At 30.2% G+C, this 17,498-nt stretch overlaps 2 protein-coding genes across 2 annotated transcripts; one reads left to right on the plus strand and one right to left on the minus strand.

Annotated features, from left to right (window-relative positions):
- Window positions 1-506: 506 nt before the first annotated feature.
- LOC115716694 (uncharacterized) lies at window positions 507-9,554 on the plus strand. Its single transcript, XM_030645551.2, has 15 exons — window positions 507-917; window positions 1,381-1,508; window positions 1,639-1,771; window positions 2,380-2,536; window positions 4,048-4,126; window positions 4,437-4,477; window positions 4,698-4,814; window positions 4,994-5,074; window positions 6,703-6,765; window positions 6,842-6,893; window positions 7,899-7,973; window positions 8,761-8,808; window positions 8,945-8,980; window positions 9,073-9,147; window positions 9,265-9,554. Exons 1-15 carry the CDS (start codon window positions 758-760, stop codon window positions 9,337-9,339), a joined length of 1,320 nt encoding a protein of 439 aa, XP_030501411.1. The 5' UTR covers window positions 507-757; the 3' UTR covers window positions 9,340-9,554.
- A 2,083-nt stretch (window positions 9,555-11,637) lies between these two features.
- Window positions 11,638-14,310, minus strand: LOC115717445 (bifunctional protein FolD 1, mitochondrial). The gene is made up of 5 exons (XM_030646434.2): window positions 13,795-14,310; window positions 13,158-13,474; window positions 12,641-12,877; window positions 12,359-12,526; window positions 11,638-12,221 (listed from the first exon to the last, which is right to left on the minus strand). Exons 1-5 carry the CDS (start codon window positions 14,024-14,026, stop codon window positions 12,051-12,053), a joined length of 1,125 nt encoding a protein of 374 aa, XP_030502294.2. The 5' UTR covers window positions 14,027-14,310; the 3' UTR covers window positions 11,638-12,050.
- Between the last annotated feature and the right edge of the window lie 3,188 nt (window positions 14,311-17,498).

The raw sequence follows: 17,498 nt of genomic DNA on the forward strand, positions 1-17,498 counted from the left end.
ATGAGAAGAAAGAAGAAGATGAAGAGAGAAAGAGAAAGTGAATGAGAATTTCTGAGTTGTTTATTCCAATGGGGTGAACCCCTATTTATACAAATACAAGAGTGAGATATTAAGAAACTAAGAAAAAAGGAAACTAAGGAAAAGAGGAATGTTGATTACAATTAATGACAATAAATAAAAGATTTGGATATCCACATAATTAATAATATTTATAACAAATTTTTTATTATGACAAATTTAAATTTTATTTTATTGTTATGTTATTTTAAAAAAAAAATAATTTTTTTTGAGAAATTAAACAAAAATTAAAACTTAAATGTGAAAGTATCGTTTCATTAAAAATAGTATTTTCCAAGAAAAAGTTTGTTAGTACTAATTTCAAATAATTTAATTTAAACTTGCTGAAGATTTTTTTTAAAAAAAATTTAAAACAATTATTTTGAGATAATAATAAATAAAAAACAAAGTGAGTATATTATAGATATTTGTTTGATATTCTAAATTCCAATTTAGACTATCCAATTGATTCCTTTTTTTTTTTCGCTCGAATGGATTGATTCCTGCTGGGGAAAGCGGTGTGGGGCCCTGTAAAGTGGACCCAAAGGCAAAGACGCGAAAGAGCACGCTGCCGTGGACTTTACTTTCTTCTTCTTCTTCGGTTTCATTACTTCTCCTTCCAACCCACCAACAACTGAAACACTTGGATCACCCAACCAACCAAAACCAAAACCAAAAATAAAGAAAATAGCCAACAAAAATGGCGTCCACGGAGGGTCTTGTACCTATAACGAGAACTTTCCTTTCATCTTACTACGACAAATACCCTTTCGCTCCTTTATCCGATGACGTCTCTCGTCTCTCCTCTCAAATTCGCTCCATGGCTAATGATTTACTCCGTGACCTTCCCCCCTCTCAAGGTATTTTTCGAAATTTGTGTGATAGATTTTCAGGGTTTTTTGATGATCCTTTTGTTGTTAGGGCTATAAAATTTTGGTTTTTTCTCAATATAGCACAGTTATTTTTCTGTTTTCTTATGCTCTCTCACATTATAGGTTAGAAAGTCTTTAAATTGAAATCTTTTTTTTTTTGCTAAAGATTTTTGTATTGAAACGCTTTGATGTGATACTGCTATCATCATGATTTTTAGCTTTTAGTGTAACTTAGGAAGCAATGTATGCAATGATTGCATTGTGTATTGTATGTCCCCGAATGTGATGCTTTTAAGGTACCAAGTATCTCAAACTCATATTCAGCAAGAGAAAAAAATAAAATCAAACTCATGCTAAAATCACCTTTTCTTTTGTTCTTATTTATTTTTTACTTTTTGTCGTTTATTTGCTATCTGGGTTTTCCTGGTTTTTTATATGTTTTTTTTTTTAGGTGAAAGCTTATTATTACATGAATCTGACTCTCCACCACCCCATAAAATCGATGAGAACATGTGGAAGAATCGAGAACATATTGAAGAGATTCTCTTCTTACTTGATACATCTCATTGGCCTCCCACGGTAAGAATAAGATAAAATCTTGCTTTGAAAACTACCTGAAGAGCTATTATGATGTCTACTTGTATACCTTGGGTCTTATGGTGGTTTTACATTAATTTTTAATCATGGAGTTTTTCATGACTGAATGCAGCTCCAACAGCACAATACTCCTGATGATGCTGAACTTGCTGTTATTCTGGGGCAGATCAAATCTAAATTTCAGAACACTTTGAAAGCTTTAGAAACATTCCAAGCTACAAATTCTGAACGCGTGTTCAATACAGGTTGATTTTATAGGCATGTCAATTAATGCTTGCATTTCACTAACCTGAATTTTATAATCTTCTAATTCGTATTTTGAAACTAAATACTTGACATATTGTTTGGTAGTTTGATATATCACTCACTTAATTTCTACACATATTCTGGGTGCTTACTGATCTAAAATTGTATATGTACCCCTATATGTACCCGTGAGGGGGTGCGGTGGGTATTCCATTGTTCAAATCCTTCATAGACTCAAAAACTTGGGGCATGTGGGAGGTCTCCTGGTCGAACTGCCAACGCCCCATGGGATTAGTTGGGCGAAGCCCAGAATGGACTACTGAATACAAACACAACTTTTAGGAAAACTTATAGTGATACATATGAGCACACCAACAACAATTTGTGCAAGGACTGTGACAGGATTTAAATGTGATGATTAGTTGGATTTGCACTCTGCTGCTTTTCTTGACCAAATAATTTTAATCTAGATTCCAATTGATCATTATAGATATGCAGTTGTTTGGCTGTGTATCTGCTTGTTTTGATTTTTGGGATTTTCTTTAGTAGTATGTGGTAACAATATATTTTTAAAAATTGATTTATGTGACTTTGAATATTTTTGCAGTTATGACATACATGCCTCAAGATTTTCGAGGAAAACTTATCAGACAACAAAGAGAACGTTCTGAGAGGAATAAACAAGCTGTAGTTGATGCTTTAATTAATTCTGGAGGAAGTATACATGATCGATATGCACTTCTATGGGACCAACAAATGGAGAGGTAAGAGATGCTTGGGTGTATATTATAAACATATAATGCATTAAAAGAAAAAGAGAAGTTAATATTTTTCTAGGAGTTTAGGGAACTAATAATTTTGAAAATACATGAATGTATATTCAAAAAAGACTAACTGAAATCATGAGCCTAGGGGTTTATTCATAGACTGATTAATTAGTCTTACTTACTTCGAGTCGTAATTTTTCGTTTTTGTTTTAAAAGATAAGAAAACAAGTTAAACTCCTAATAAAATGGTCCTAAGAAAAAAAAGTACTAAAAATCATTTTATCTGTCTTACATAAGTTTCTCTTTGAAAGAAAGTTTGTTCTCAAGTTGGCTGTTGAAGAAAATAGTAAATGTCATTTCCTTGCATCTGCAATTAAGCTTACTTGGAGCCTTTGTAACCTTGAGCTTGTATTACACCGATTTGATGCCAAAAAATTATCATCACTATGAACTTCAATAAAATATCCCTTTTAGAAATCAAGTGTATGGTCATTGAAAGAGAACTAAAGCTAATTATTTGAACTAGTTTAAGCTCCTTCTACATCTTCAGTCTTATCAAGTTATCATTCACTTTTCGTTCAACAGCACTTTGAAGATGGCAAGCTTGCTCAATTTCAATTTATCTCTTCTAATATACACTTTTTTTTAACACCGTAATATGAAATTTCTGGTTGTATCCTTAAGTGCTTGTGACTTTTCCCGTAATTATAATACTGCTGTCTCCCATCCTATTATCATGGCAACAATTTAGCCTTTGCTAACCTTTTCAACTTTGCCTAAGTGCGTATTGTTATTAGGCCTTGGTTTTTCTTGGAATAATAAGTTGCTTCCACCGTGTTGCGGCACATTCTTCTAATTTTTACCACCAATTTAGCCTGACTTTGACAAATTTCAATGATTAATACTTATTGAAACATGAGATTTCGAGTTCATAGTCGAAATCATAATCATGACTAATTGTCAATCGCTTCTATTATCACATGATCAGAATCATAATATGCTCAGTGGTGTTTCTTGGAGAGAAATCTTTGGCTTCCTGTTTGCGAGAGTCTAGATTAAACCCCTCCTATTTCATAGTTGGTAGTTGCAAAGTCAGTGGGAGAACCCCATAGAGTCATACCTTGCAGTGTGATGGCCCCCTTGGTTGGTTGATTTTTCCGATTATTGAAATTAGATTCATCTCCAACCTTGCTTGGATACTAATCAATGTAATAAAACACAAAGATGCAGAAGTGTATACTCTATGTTTAGAGAGCTTGTAAATCTGAAAATACTTGTATGTAATTTAACTAGTGACAACCTAATTACCTCTTTTAATCATCTCACTAGGAGTCCTATTTCAAATTAATTAAAATTCCTTGACAAATTCATCTCCTAAAAACATAAAAAAATAAAGAATCAATCCTAATGAATCAAAACTATTAAAAATCACATTATGCATTTTAGACCACCATATTTGTCAAGCTATGAACAATAAATTTATGTAATATCTCCCGCTACTCTCCCAGGAGGAAACAGTTAGCTCAGCTTGGTTCAGCTACAGGTGTATACAAAACCCTCGTGAAGTACTTGGTTGGGGTTCCACAGGTATTGTTCATGAACCATTTTTGCATGTACTTTCTTTTATGCAGTTTACATGCTACCAGTCATGCAGTTCCTTGGAACGTTACATCTTCGAGTTTTCATTGACACAATGTGTTCAGTAATAGTATTAGTAATTAGTAATTTATATAGTTCAATATATGAGTTTTCATATACATATAGTTGTTGGGTTTAGTTTGAGTTATGTTTCACTAGACTCATTGCGATGCTTTGTATGAATTGTTTATTTGTATTCCGTTGTTTTAAAATTAATGATACCTTGAGTAAATCTTTAGATTTCATTTTCTGGATGCAGGTTTTACTAGATTTCACCCGTCAAATAAATGATGATGATGGGTAAGTTTTGAGGATAGTTTGTATCCTTTCCACTATTTATGCTTCTTGTTTTTTTTTCTTTCTAATTTGAGATGATATTTAAATATATATGTACATAAATATATGTGTGAGTGTGTACTTCATAAGATACGGAAGTTCTAAAGTATATAAAAATACAAGTTTAAGAAAGCAGTGTGATGTTGTTCGATATTAGTTAATTTGGACATATTATTTTTTATAGTCCAATGGAAGAGCAAAGACATCGTTATGGACCACCTCTATATAACCTTACAGCGATGGTGCTTTTTATTCGGCTCTTTCTTTCATTGGCTTGGGGGCGGTTCGAGGCTAGAAAGTTGTAAGATTGTTTTTCATTTTATTATTTGTCCAGCTAACTTTTCAATGGTGATTGGTTTTTATCGCACTTTGCTGCTGTGAGGCAGCAAGATTTTTATTTCGTTCATTATTTGTTTTTTTTTTTTAATTCTTTTTTTATTTTTTTAATGGGTTTATGCTTCTCTATTTTCAAATGGGCAGAAAGAGGGAAGATGTTGGTGTCTTTGAACAGGCAGTTGATGTCTACACTACTGAGTTTGTAAGGTTCATCACATTTATTAGGTATTAATTGTTCTTTTTTTCTGTTTCTGTTAAGTATGTTAATTTATTAGTGAGTTAGATTCCTCATAACTTTGTTATGTTTTAATGTGAGTGTTAGTTTAGTACTTGCATTTAGCGTAATTACCAACTATTAATCTTTTTCAGCTTTAGAGCCTTGCATTTTACTTCCTATACTGGAACTGACCTTGTTTTTGAGAACTAAAAATACATTTTGGTTGAGGAATTCCTATGGATGTTTCTTTTCCTAGGTGATACTTCCTTCTCTTCCATCACCTTGTGGTTTACATCGTGATTACCTTTTTCTTTCAAGAACACCTGGAATGGGGCTGGGGCTGGGGCAAATGCATTTCATATTATTTCTCTCTTTCTCTCTCTTTCTATATATATATATATATATATATATATATATAGACACACACATACATACTTAGGATCCTCAAGGTACCATACCGGTATTGATTATTTTTAATTACTACCTATAGGTATCTTTAGTATTTTGGGTATATATTCGTTACATGTATAAGTTGTAACTTCATTTGTTTTACATGTCAGTGTGCAATGTACTTAGGTTCTGGATCTCTCCTAAATTTTCTGAAAAAATTGGAATAATTTAAGGATGCTCAAAACAGGATTCTAAATTATTAAAAAAAATTTAAAATTTTTGGGAGGTTCCTTGTAAGTTGTAACCACATTATGCACCATTAAGTCAAAAAAAATGAAGTTGCAACTTATCCATGTACCAAAAATACTAAAAGTACATGGTAGTGATTAAAAACAATCACTACCCAATAATTGTTCAATATATATCCTAATATATATAACGAATTGTTCAGTAATTGTAAAAATACAAACGAATTGTTTAAATTTTTAAAGAAAAAATTGTAGATTTAAAATTCAATAGCATTATATAACTTGTGTGTGCTCATATCACTATTATTTGAAATTTAATTTTAGTAATTGGATATATAGTTAATCCTATTTATTTGAAAATAATGGTATTTATTATTAAAATTAAAAAAAAAAATCAAAAATATAAAAAATAGTAGGTCTAATCTATTTGTTAATGGAAAAAAATATAATCAAGTCCAATTAATCTTCTTACAGTCTTCTATTTGTTTGTATTTGAGATATTGTATTTAATTTTAACCATTGCATAGAAGAAAACAATGTTTTTGTATAAATTTTTCATTTTATATAATTTAAAATTTATGGTATGACTTGCTTGTTTAAGTATATATTATTTTTCTTTCAAAAAAAAGTATATATTATTTATTTTAATATATAATATTTATTATTATAGCTGCAGCTCATGCCTTGAGCCTTTACTACTAGTATATATATGTATTTATATTTATATAAATCATTTTCTTATTTTAATTGATGTCTTTCTTCATATTAGTTATGTTCATTAATATAATACTCTATTCCTGTTGCTGGTGGTTAGATGTTTTGCTTTGTTTAATCCCAAATTGAATGACAATGTGAATCTTCTACTATATTAATGAGATAGAAGTTCTATGATGAAGCTCTTGTTACCGGTCATAAAAAAGATAGCATTTGTACTTACTGTTAGGTGTGTTGTATCAATTTCTTATTTTAGTTAATGTCTGTTCTCACTTTTCCTATAGTGAGGTGTTCGCAAATTCACCCTTCTTTATCTCAGCAGAGGAAGCTGGTGCATTGGAAGGAAGGTAAATATAGATGTTCTATGCATTATGCATGACTGTACAATTCATTCTGCATTCTCATATCGTCTTTCTTGAACAGGAAAAATGATGATTACAAAGAAATAACTGTTCCAGCTGGAAAATGTCACGAGGTTTGTTTTTAAAATATATTCTTAAGATTTTATTATCGTTAGTGATTTCTTTGCATTTTAAGTTTATCAAATCAGCATAATGCTTGCTCATGCGCTGTGAGTAGTGTAATATTAACACTGCACTCATGATCTTACGTCGATACCACCATGTTTTAATTACTAGTGCCTGGTGTTTTGCTTGTTATTTTTATTCCTTTTTTTTTCTACGACTTTTTCTCTATTGATTAGTAATTTTATGTTTCTCAACAAAATTATTAGTTTTTTTTTAACGGAACATAATCATTGAGCGTACAAAATAAGATAGGTAATTTTTTTCTTATAATTGTATGAAGATAGAGCAAGGGACACAAAAAATGGTTACATCCTTCAATTCTGGAGATATAGCACACCAACTCATAAACACAACAAAAGTTATTTCTATGCATTCATATGTTAGTTTGAGATAAATTGGCATGTGAATTGTGAACATAAGATTTTTCCAGATTTCGCATGTTGATATTTCCTTGTCCATTGCCCATGCCATTATTTCTTCCAATAATTGGTATATACTACTAGTTTGTTCATTCAACAAAATATGACTAGCTCCAAATTTCCAATTCAGAAGCAATATGCTTAGTAAGCCGAGTAATAAGGAATTCTGAAATATTTATTGGGATCTTAATTTACTTTTTTTTTTTTTATTTTCAAAAACAAAACAAAATCACTGATCTTATATTATCAATGATTGAGAAATAATAAAATAGAGTGTAGAGTGGAAACACTCAAAAGAATACAAGGGAAAGATAAAGTTTACATAAGATACTACCATTTTATGACTATATTAGAAAAGAAAGCATGTAATTAGCTTATCCACGTGTCTATGTGCTTCCAAATAGGCCAGCGTAGGTAACAGTGGGAACTTCTGATTGTATTTTGTGGTTTTCCTATATAATAATTTTTTTTTTCTGGATCAAAAGTTCGTATACTTTTTTATTTTTAACGCTTTACTTTTTACTACACTTTCAGATTTTGCTGTCAGTAGATGCAATTAATTCATACATCGCCTGGGATTTCTCTGTTGTACAGGGCAAGATAACTGTGGTATTGTTCCTTAACCCTAATTGGTGCTCTTGATAGTGATATTTCTTTTTATTTATTATAATAGAAGGAATGGAGTTTATTGGACTGGGGATTGTTGAATTATTTTTCACTGTTCTGTTTTATTTTATTATATTTTAATTTTCAATCAAATTATTATATATATATATGTGGAACACTTTTAAATGAGTATTATTCATTGATGGTTATTAATAAAAATAACTATAAATATTAATTTTATAAAGATTAAGCCATAACAATCCCAACTCATATAATTTGTTTTAGCAAAATTAAACATAGAAACTCAAATTTTTCTTATAATACTCACTCATAGATAATACCCATTAAACTCAAAATTATGTTGTTGGGGTGTTGAGTTTTAGTTTGGTGTTCTTAACAAAAAACGATGAGTCTAACTTTCCTTAGTTTCTATCTTTTTCAATTGTATACTTGCCCGGTAACTGATAAGCGGCCCTAATGCTCATATATTGTCCTATTGGTTTATTACATTTTGGATTTGAGTTGAGGATAATGCTTTCTGCTGTGGCTTTTCTTTCTTCATTTTCAAATTTAATTTTCACTTGTATTTCCATCTTTACTTGGGTTTGTGTGTGCAATTTTTATTACCTGTAACTACATAATGAATTTAGTCAACTGAAGTGGGATTTTACGATAAAACATTTGTAACAGAACATTGCAAGTCTTAGAAAATTTGCAATTTTGAAACTTGTACTATAATTTTTTGTAAAATTCAAGAATTCCTACAATTGAGCTGTATGCTGTGTTTCAGGATATTGGATTTAGTGTGGAATATACAAATCCTTCTGGAGAAAAAACTGTGAGTTGGTTTTTTGTTCTTTCTTTCATACATTATTCTATGATGTTACAACTTTATTCCCTAGACATATCACTCCTTTCATTTTTCCCTATTTTTTAACGTCCTCTAATTAAACTGATAATTTTTTGTGGAACAGCTAATTTTACCTTATCGACGTTATGAATCTGATCAAGTGAGTTTAGTATTATACCCTTGTGGCCATTTTGCTGTTGTAATACTTGAGATCATAATTGATTAATATTTCATGGGAATTCATTTTTCCAGGGTAACTTTTGCACATGCATGGCTGGAGATTACAGACTGATTTGGGACAACTCATATGCAAATTTCTTTAAGAAGGTATCCTGAATGTTTGTAGCATCCAAAATGAATCATTTTTTTTTTCTTCACATTTTTCGAAGTGTTGATTCGATTCAATGCCACGTAACTCTTTGTTTTCTTCTTTCGATGTAATAGGCGCTGCGTTACAAAGTGGATTGTATACCTCCAGTTGTAGAGCCATTACCAAGCGGAACCCAAGTTGAAGAATGAAGGGACATAATTGTAGCATTCTTATGTTGGTGTATTTGCGTTGGGTTTGTTATTCATAATATTACTATTATAATTATTATTATCTCTCGAGAGGTTGGTTCTGTTTATGTTTATAGGCTCCCTACTTAGTGGAGATTTAACAATTCGTTGGTTCAGAATGTATATTGTTTAAACCTGGAAAATCAGCAAAATCGATTCTTAAGTTTCTATCTCAATTAAGTAGAGCGCAAATCTCCATCAATGCCATCGTCCCTCCAAATTCCAATATCTTAATGATATCGGCACACACAAATTAAAAAGAAAGAAGGAATTACACATTATGTATGCACATATTATTACTCATCTTAATATGACAATTTTACTTAGTTTTTATTTTGTTTGTGTATGTTTAGTTATATATTTTTTTAAAAAAGCTAGAATGTTTTTTGACAAACCAGCCGATGCCTTAGCAAAATGGAGTCATTTTGATAGGTTTCTAACAAAACTAAGAAACAAAATGGTATCTTAAATAATATCATAAAATGATTTATATTAAAAAAAATGCCTAAATCAATTTTATTAAAAAATTATTTTGTAATTTCTTAAATTTTATTTAACTCATTATATTTTTTGATTAAAGTTTAAAGGTAATACAAATTTAATAAATAAAATGTAAATGTATCTTAAACAATAAAACACATAGTATAATATTAAACTGAAACTATAATTTTAAAAGTAACTAATCTAAATAAATAACCAAAAGTGGGTCAATATATAAAATTTTGTTTGATTTAAAGTTTGGTTAATTATCTCTTAATAAAATATATAAAAAAAAAAAGAAGAGAAATTTGCGGCAAAACCCCCTCAACTATCAATTTACTTACAAAAAACCATCCGGATAAACCCTCCAAAGTGTTGTTTCGTTTACATTTTTAAGGTACCGTCTGTTCAGTCTCGTTAAATCCTAATTTTGCCCACGTGGCAATGGCAGGTCATTAAAAAATTATCCTACGTGGCCATATTTTACAAAATAAAAATTAAAATAAAAATAAAAAATTTAAGAATAATTTGCGGCAAAATTCCCCCAACTATCAATTTACTTGCAAAAAACCATCCAACCTTAAAGTTTTTTGGATGGTTTTTTGCAAGTAAATTGATAGTTGGGGGTTTTGCCGCAAATTACACTTAAAGTTTTTATTTTTATTTTGTAAAATATGGCCACATAGGATAATTTTTAGTGACCTGTCATTGCCACGTGGGCAAAATTAGGACTTAACGAGGCTGGACAGACGACGCCTTAAAAATGTAAACAGAACAGTACTTTGGAGGGTTTTCCCACCAAAATATGAGGGATGATTTTTGGCAAGTAAATTAATAGTTAAGGGGATTTTGCCTCAAATTACTCAAAAAAAAAAAAAAATATTGCTTTTGATTCCGAGTAATATTTTTTGGTAATGATGTTGTTAAGCTTGACTCTCAAATAGATTTGAAAGGTAATTTAAGTGTTATTAAAAAATCATAAGAATATCTTACCCAAGAAAAGTGTATAATGTTACTTAAAATAAAAAATTTATAATTTTTAAAATATCATTTAGTTTCTTTATGTACAAAAATTATTTAATAAAATAGACTATTATTTAGGAGACATGAAACAACCTTATAGCCCCCTTAAAAAACAACTTCATAATAACATAAGTTAGTTGATATATTAATTTTATTTGAATTTAAAATTTAGTGACTATTTTATTAATAAATTATAAAAGAAACTCAATAGTTACTTTTGATTTTGGTTATATTTTTTGGTAAAAATAAAAATAATATATACTTCACGTATCAAAATGATCGAAAAATAAATCACAATGATAGCTTTAAACTCAAATGATAATTGAAAAATATTTTTTAAGTGATAGAGAGGAGAAAGAAAGAAAAAGAAAAAAATAATTAAAAATTCACACGCAAAAAAAAAAAAAAAAAAAAAAAAAAAAAACAAACTGACGCAGCTTGTGAAGAAAATGAGAGAACTATTTCACTTACTCGAGTATTTGGCATCAATTAAATTGTTAAGGTTATAATTAATTTTAATAATACGTATACAATTAAAAATTCCCCTAATATCTAAATTATATTTCTAAGACTTTGACCTTTAAATGTTAAGTCAGTGATTACATGGTAATCTTTGATGAATCCATGTTAATTAAAAATTCATTTAAATATATTAATAAAAAAATAACAAATGAATATTGATTTAATAATTAACAACCAGTTATTTACAAAAAATTTCAACCTATAATTTAAGTATTATTACGATAAAAAATTAAATTTAAAAATTTACACTACAAATTACTTTATTTTTTTAGCAATATAATTATAATTATTCTCCAATATACACCAGAAATTTATAACACAAATTAGAAAACTAACTAGTGGCAACATTGTACTAAAACATATGAATAAAAACCTATCATTAATTTATTTATTTTTTAAAATAAAACTATCATCAAATAATTAGTGACAAAATTGTAATCAAGAAAAAAAACAACATTTATGCAGTGTCATAGACTTAGTGCTAAATTTAACACACCTTTAAACATATCCTAAATTTGCGCAATTCTTTTTTCTTTAAAGAAGTTTGACACTCTATTAGAAATGCTCTTATTTTGTTTCGGCTTACTTTGGCAACAAAACTGAGGCAGATGTGAGAAGTAAGATTGCTGCTCGGCAAATTTCCCAACTCAAATGAAATTATGTGCACGCTTTGCAGCATCAAGGGTGTTACATAGGAGCATGGCAATGGTCATAGGTCCGATTCCTCCAGGAACCGGGGTGACAGCGGATGCCACCCTCACTGCTTCTTCATAACAAACATCTCCCATTAGACGGTAGCCTAACTCGCAGCTGGCATCCTGCAAATTAAAATGGGATGTGTAACATGAAATCACAAGTTTGTTGCTAATTCTACGCTAAGTATGAAACACATATGAAAAAAGTACAATTACAATGCAAGTTCAACTATAAGAAACTTGTGACAAGTTCACCATACCTCTATTGGACTAGTTCCCACATCTATAACAACAGCACCAGGCTTTAGCCAATTTCCGCGCACCAGCTTAGGCATTCCCACAGCGGTGATTAAAATGTCAGCTTCACGCGTGATGTGTTCCGGGTTTTCTGTGAATGCATGGACAATACTAACTGTGGCATGGTGCCTCTGTAGAAAAAAATAAATAAATAATTAATGTACTTAAATATTAGAATATGAGCAACTTGAGTAAATGTATTGGTGTATAGTTATTTATTAATTTATTTTTAAAAATAGACTTACCTGCAACAGCAATGATGCAGGCAATCCAACGATGTTACTTCTTCCTATCACAACAGCTTTCTTCCCCATTATTTCAATGCCAGACCTGATTAACAGCTCGATGCAACCTTTTGGAGTACAGGAAATGAATAATGGCTCCCTCCCTCTCATGGCAATATTTCCTATGTTGATTGGATGGAAACCATCTACATCTTTTTCTAGGCTCAGCACATCTGAAATTTTTCTGACATCCAAATGCTGTCCCAGACATTCTGTTGTAAGTCATCACACAACAGGAGCAAGTTCTGATATTTCATGTATCAAAATCTCAGCTATTAATTGCCTTACATGTTAACTTAGTGAAACTTTACCAAAGGGAATTAATCAAATCGTATTTCATCATAATTCTATATATCTAATGCTCTTATATTCACCTATTCCAGTACAACAAAGCCATCAAATATTAATAATATACAGATGCCTCAAAGTCAAATGAACAACATACAAGGGTTAACTCACACACAAATTCTTATGTTACCTGAGGCAGAGGAAGCTGCACAAGGACCCCATGAACAGATGGATCAACGTTAAAACTCGCCACGGCACTAAGTAATTCATGTTCTGTGCAATCATTTGGGAGTGCAGTTACGGTTGATACCATTCCTACTTCTTCACAAGCAAGAATTTTGTTGCGAACATATGTTTGCGAGTCCCTTCTGTCTCCAACCATAATTACAGCTAAGCCAGGAACATTTCCAATGGAATCCTCCATTCTCCTCACCTCACAAGCTATTTTTGACCTGATTTCATCTGCCATCAACTGGCCATTAATTACTGCAGCAGTCTGCTCATTGGCTGTGATGAAGATCAGATATAGAATCAATCAAACCAGGTTTTAAGGATAACACATTACATCTTAAATCAATGAAAAGATTTTGGTAATTTTGATGACTTATTTAATATCCTTGTATCAAATTCAAACACAACACACCTCCCAACATGAGCTCATTGATATCATCCCCAAATACAACTCTAGTTGCTGAAGTATTAGTACAACAAAAATGATAACCCCATCATATTCACATACTAACATTTTCCAACCCAAGTTCAACCGTTTACAGCCATCGAATTACTTAAATGAAGAAGACCCATTAGGCACGAGAGGTATTACTTACAGAAATTTCGATTCGATGAAAATTGGTAATGGGTATGATGATTGTTGGAAGCCCAAATGTCAGGGGAGTCTAAGGAGACAAGAGTTGGGGACATAAGAATTTGGCAGCCATGGCTACTGTCCTTGAGGATACTATTATGGGTCATGGTTGTAAATGAGCTTCTCTGTCTAAGTGCCTTGTTCTGCCATGACATTGACACTGTCATTCTCCGCATGAAATACCCAACCATCATGTTTTCACAACTCTTCACACGAAAATTTTCAACTTGTCTTATACCATTTTGAGTTTGGTTTGAGAGTCACAATTAAAGATGAAAGAAATAGAAGTGAGTGAAAGAGCATAAAGCCACAAACGGGGATGGAGGCTTAGAGTAAGCCCTGAAACTATCATTAATTTCAACGCTTAACACCCAAAATCCCGCGACTATTCGGTACGATTGCAACCCACCCACCCAAATGTAACCCAACTTTTTCTCTATGCTAACTAGTTTTGACTCTTGTGTTTTGTAAATTATAGTAAATAGCTCAAATTATAAGACTATGTTAATATATATCTTCATTTCAAAACATTATAGTAAATAGTCTTAATAGAACTCTTTAGTAAATATTTTCATTTTAAAATTTGTAGAGAAATCACCCTTTTAAACTATTTATTATTTATATTATCTTTTGTCACATAAAAAAAATCATTCATTTTTTTTTTCATTTTTTTTAGAATTAGAAGAAAATTATTTAAAAATTATAGTATATCTATATTAGTTTTGTTAAAAATCTTTTTTGTTTAAAAGTTATGTCGATTTTTTTAAATTTTTTATGAATTGTTGTGGGTTATTGGTATATAGATTTTGTTGTACGGTACATTTCTATTTTGTTGTATGGTATATTATTATTCTTAGATATTTATTTTTTTATTTTGATATGTATAATAGTGGTATATAATTTTATTACTTTTATATATTTTGATTGTATGATTATTTATTTAAAATAATATTTAATTAGTTTTTATTTTATCATATACGTAATATATAATTTTGTTATCATGGTGTATATATTTTAATTGTGGTATATAATTTGGTTAGTATAGTATACGTATATATACTAGTAATATATATTTTTATTATTATTATTTTTTGTATATATGTTTTGGTGAATAGTATATGTATTTTTTGTTATACGGTATATAATTTTTTTAAAATAATATTTAAGTTCTATTTTCTATTGTATTTTTGTTAACATGATATATAATTTTATTAGCATCATATATAATTTTATTTTTATTTGTTGTTATTATTATATATATTTCTATTGTAAGGTATATATTTTCTGTTATATAGTAATTAAGTTTTATTGTATAGTACATCATTTTATTTTAGATAATAAATGTTTAGTTTTTATTTTATTAGGTGATATATAATTTTGTTAATATGATATATATAATTTTTTAATAATATATTATTTTATTTTATTTTTTATTGTAAGTATATATGTTTTCTTGCATGGTATATGGTTTTTGCTGTCTATAGTATATTATTTATTTACGATGATATTTAGTTTCTATTTTATTATATATAGATTTTTTGGTATGTATTCATATTTTAATAGTGGTATATATAATTTTGTTAGCATGATATATTTATATTTTGAGTATTAATTTAGTATTGTTATAATTTCTTTGTGGTATATAATTTTATTACTACGGTATATTAATTTTCAGTAATATGATTTATCAAATACTGCCGTATATATTTAATGATCTAATATATTTATTTATTTTTGTTACAAGATAATAATATGCAATACTAAAAAAAATTATATAACTTAATTTTATTATTATATATTTTTATAAAAAAATATGTGATAAATGTATTTTTATTTTTTATTAGCTAATTTATTATATTTTACAATTTTCATAATTTCTTTTTTAAAAAGATGACATTTACTAACTTAGTTTCTACATTTAGGGTCATTTTGCATCTCAGCCCTTTTGTAAAAGTTACCAATTGGACCCTCTATTTTGTTTTTTTAACCAAAAAATTAACTTTTATTAAATCAAATCAGCTACTAAAGTAGCTTCCAAACCAGTAGGGACATAACCCCCGTAGGAAACACAGCTAGGAATAGAACCATAAGAACGAGCTAAAAAGTTAGTCACCTGGTTCCTAAACCGTTTAACAAAATTAATTGAAATAGGAAACAAATGAGAGGATTGCATAAGAGCAACACAGTCCGTGATTAAAAGTCCCACCGGAGACAACAACCGCTTCTTCTATTGCACAACTATCACCAGCAACAGCGAGTCCGACTCCATAACCACACCAACAGACACACACCCCTCTACCCACCTCCCCTTCACCCAACTGAGCGCCTCCTTCAACGCCATAGCTTCAGCCATAAACAGGTCGGGTTGACCATAAGTTAATCGCCAAGGCATTAATGAATAAATCATTATGATCCCGAGCAATCCAACCCAAACCAAGACTATTATCATCCTCAAAGACAACAACATCACAATTAACCTTTATCTCACCAAAACGAGGTTTAGCCCATTGCTCACACTCGTTTTGTATTCAGACTAGAAACTGGCGAAGCAACTCTATTTTCTAATTGAGCATTCATCCAAGAATCAAGGTAAGTAATTGCAGCATTCACCACCCTCTCTAACGACAAAGCCTTATTACTCCACACCAAGTCATTACGAGCTCCCCAAACTCCCCCAAAGAAGCATAGCAAGCCTCTCAAAACGATCCATAGGCTGAAACTTACAAACATTATCAAACCAGCTGCCAAAAACAGCAGCTTCTGTTAGGTTTTATGCCCTAAATAAAACTCATTTCAATATAATCAGATTTACTTATTAATAAAGATCAGAAATAACATTTTATGTTGCATGGTTCACATGATTTATTTTATGACTATATATATAATGTATGAATTCTATTTAAGTCCAGAACATATGAATTTATTAATGATTATAGTGTTGTCAGCACAGTGGAATATAATCTTAATTATATGTTCGAAAGTTTATTCCCTGATTTATCAGTTCACTGGATTTAGACTGACATGATAATCAACGATAGGTATTCTTACACCTTGGATAAATGTTATGTCCTTTCCAGGGTATTGGCAAAGTTTACCAGTATCGGATGTATGGAGTATACATCGGAAGGGACCGATATTGAACTTTGATTAGATATATTAAAATTTACCGTAATATCTATTCAATTCAATATCACCCGTTGATCCTAGATCAAATGATCTTAATCTTGATATGTTTAGGTTCGATCTCAAGAGTATTATACATGTTCTTTGATTTGTTAGTTAAGCCTACTTTTGGGTCAGGGTGATACGTACATTTTGGGAACATGATAGTATAATTGAGTGGGAGCGCTAACATAAATATGGACTCTATAACTTCTATAGGAATTTAGAAGTGAAACGATGATATCCTTCGAGCTTGGCTAAACAGAGATAATTGGTGGAGATCTCATTTCACTTCGCTGAAATTTCATTTATACGGAGCTAAGTGTTTTAAGGATAAAACACATTGAAGGTGTAACGGTAATTTAGTGCCTATTCAATGTAGATCATCTATTAGAGGGTCGTTGATCAAATTAGGATTATAACAATGGATAACTAATAGCGTATCTATATCGTGGAACATATAGAGCGTTCTATATGACTGAGAGTGCAATTCCAAGTTCTAAG

Source organism: Cannabis sativa, chromosome 5, assembly GCF_029168945.1.
Source record: "Cannabis sativa cultivar Pink pepper isolate KNU-18-1 chromosome 5, ASM2916894v1, whole genome shotgun sequence".
Lineage (NCBI taxonomy): Eukaryota > Viridiplantae > Streptophyta > Magnoliopsida > Rosales > Cannabaceae > Cannabis > Cannabis sativa.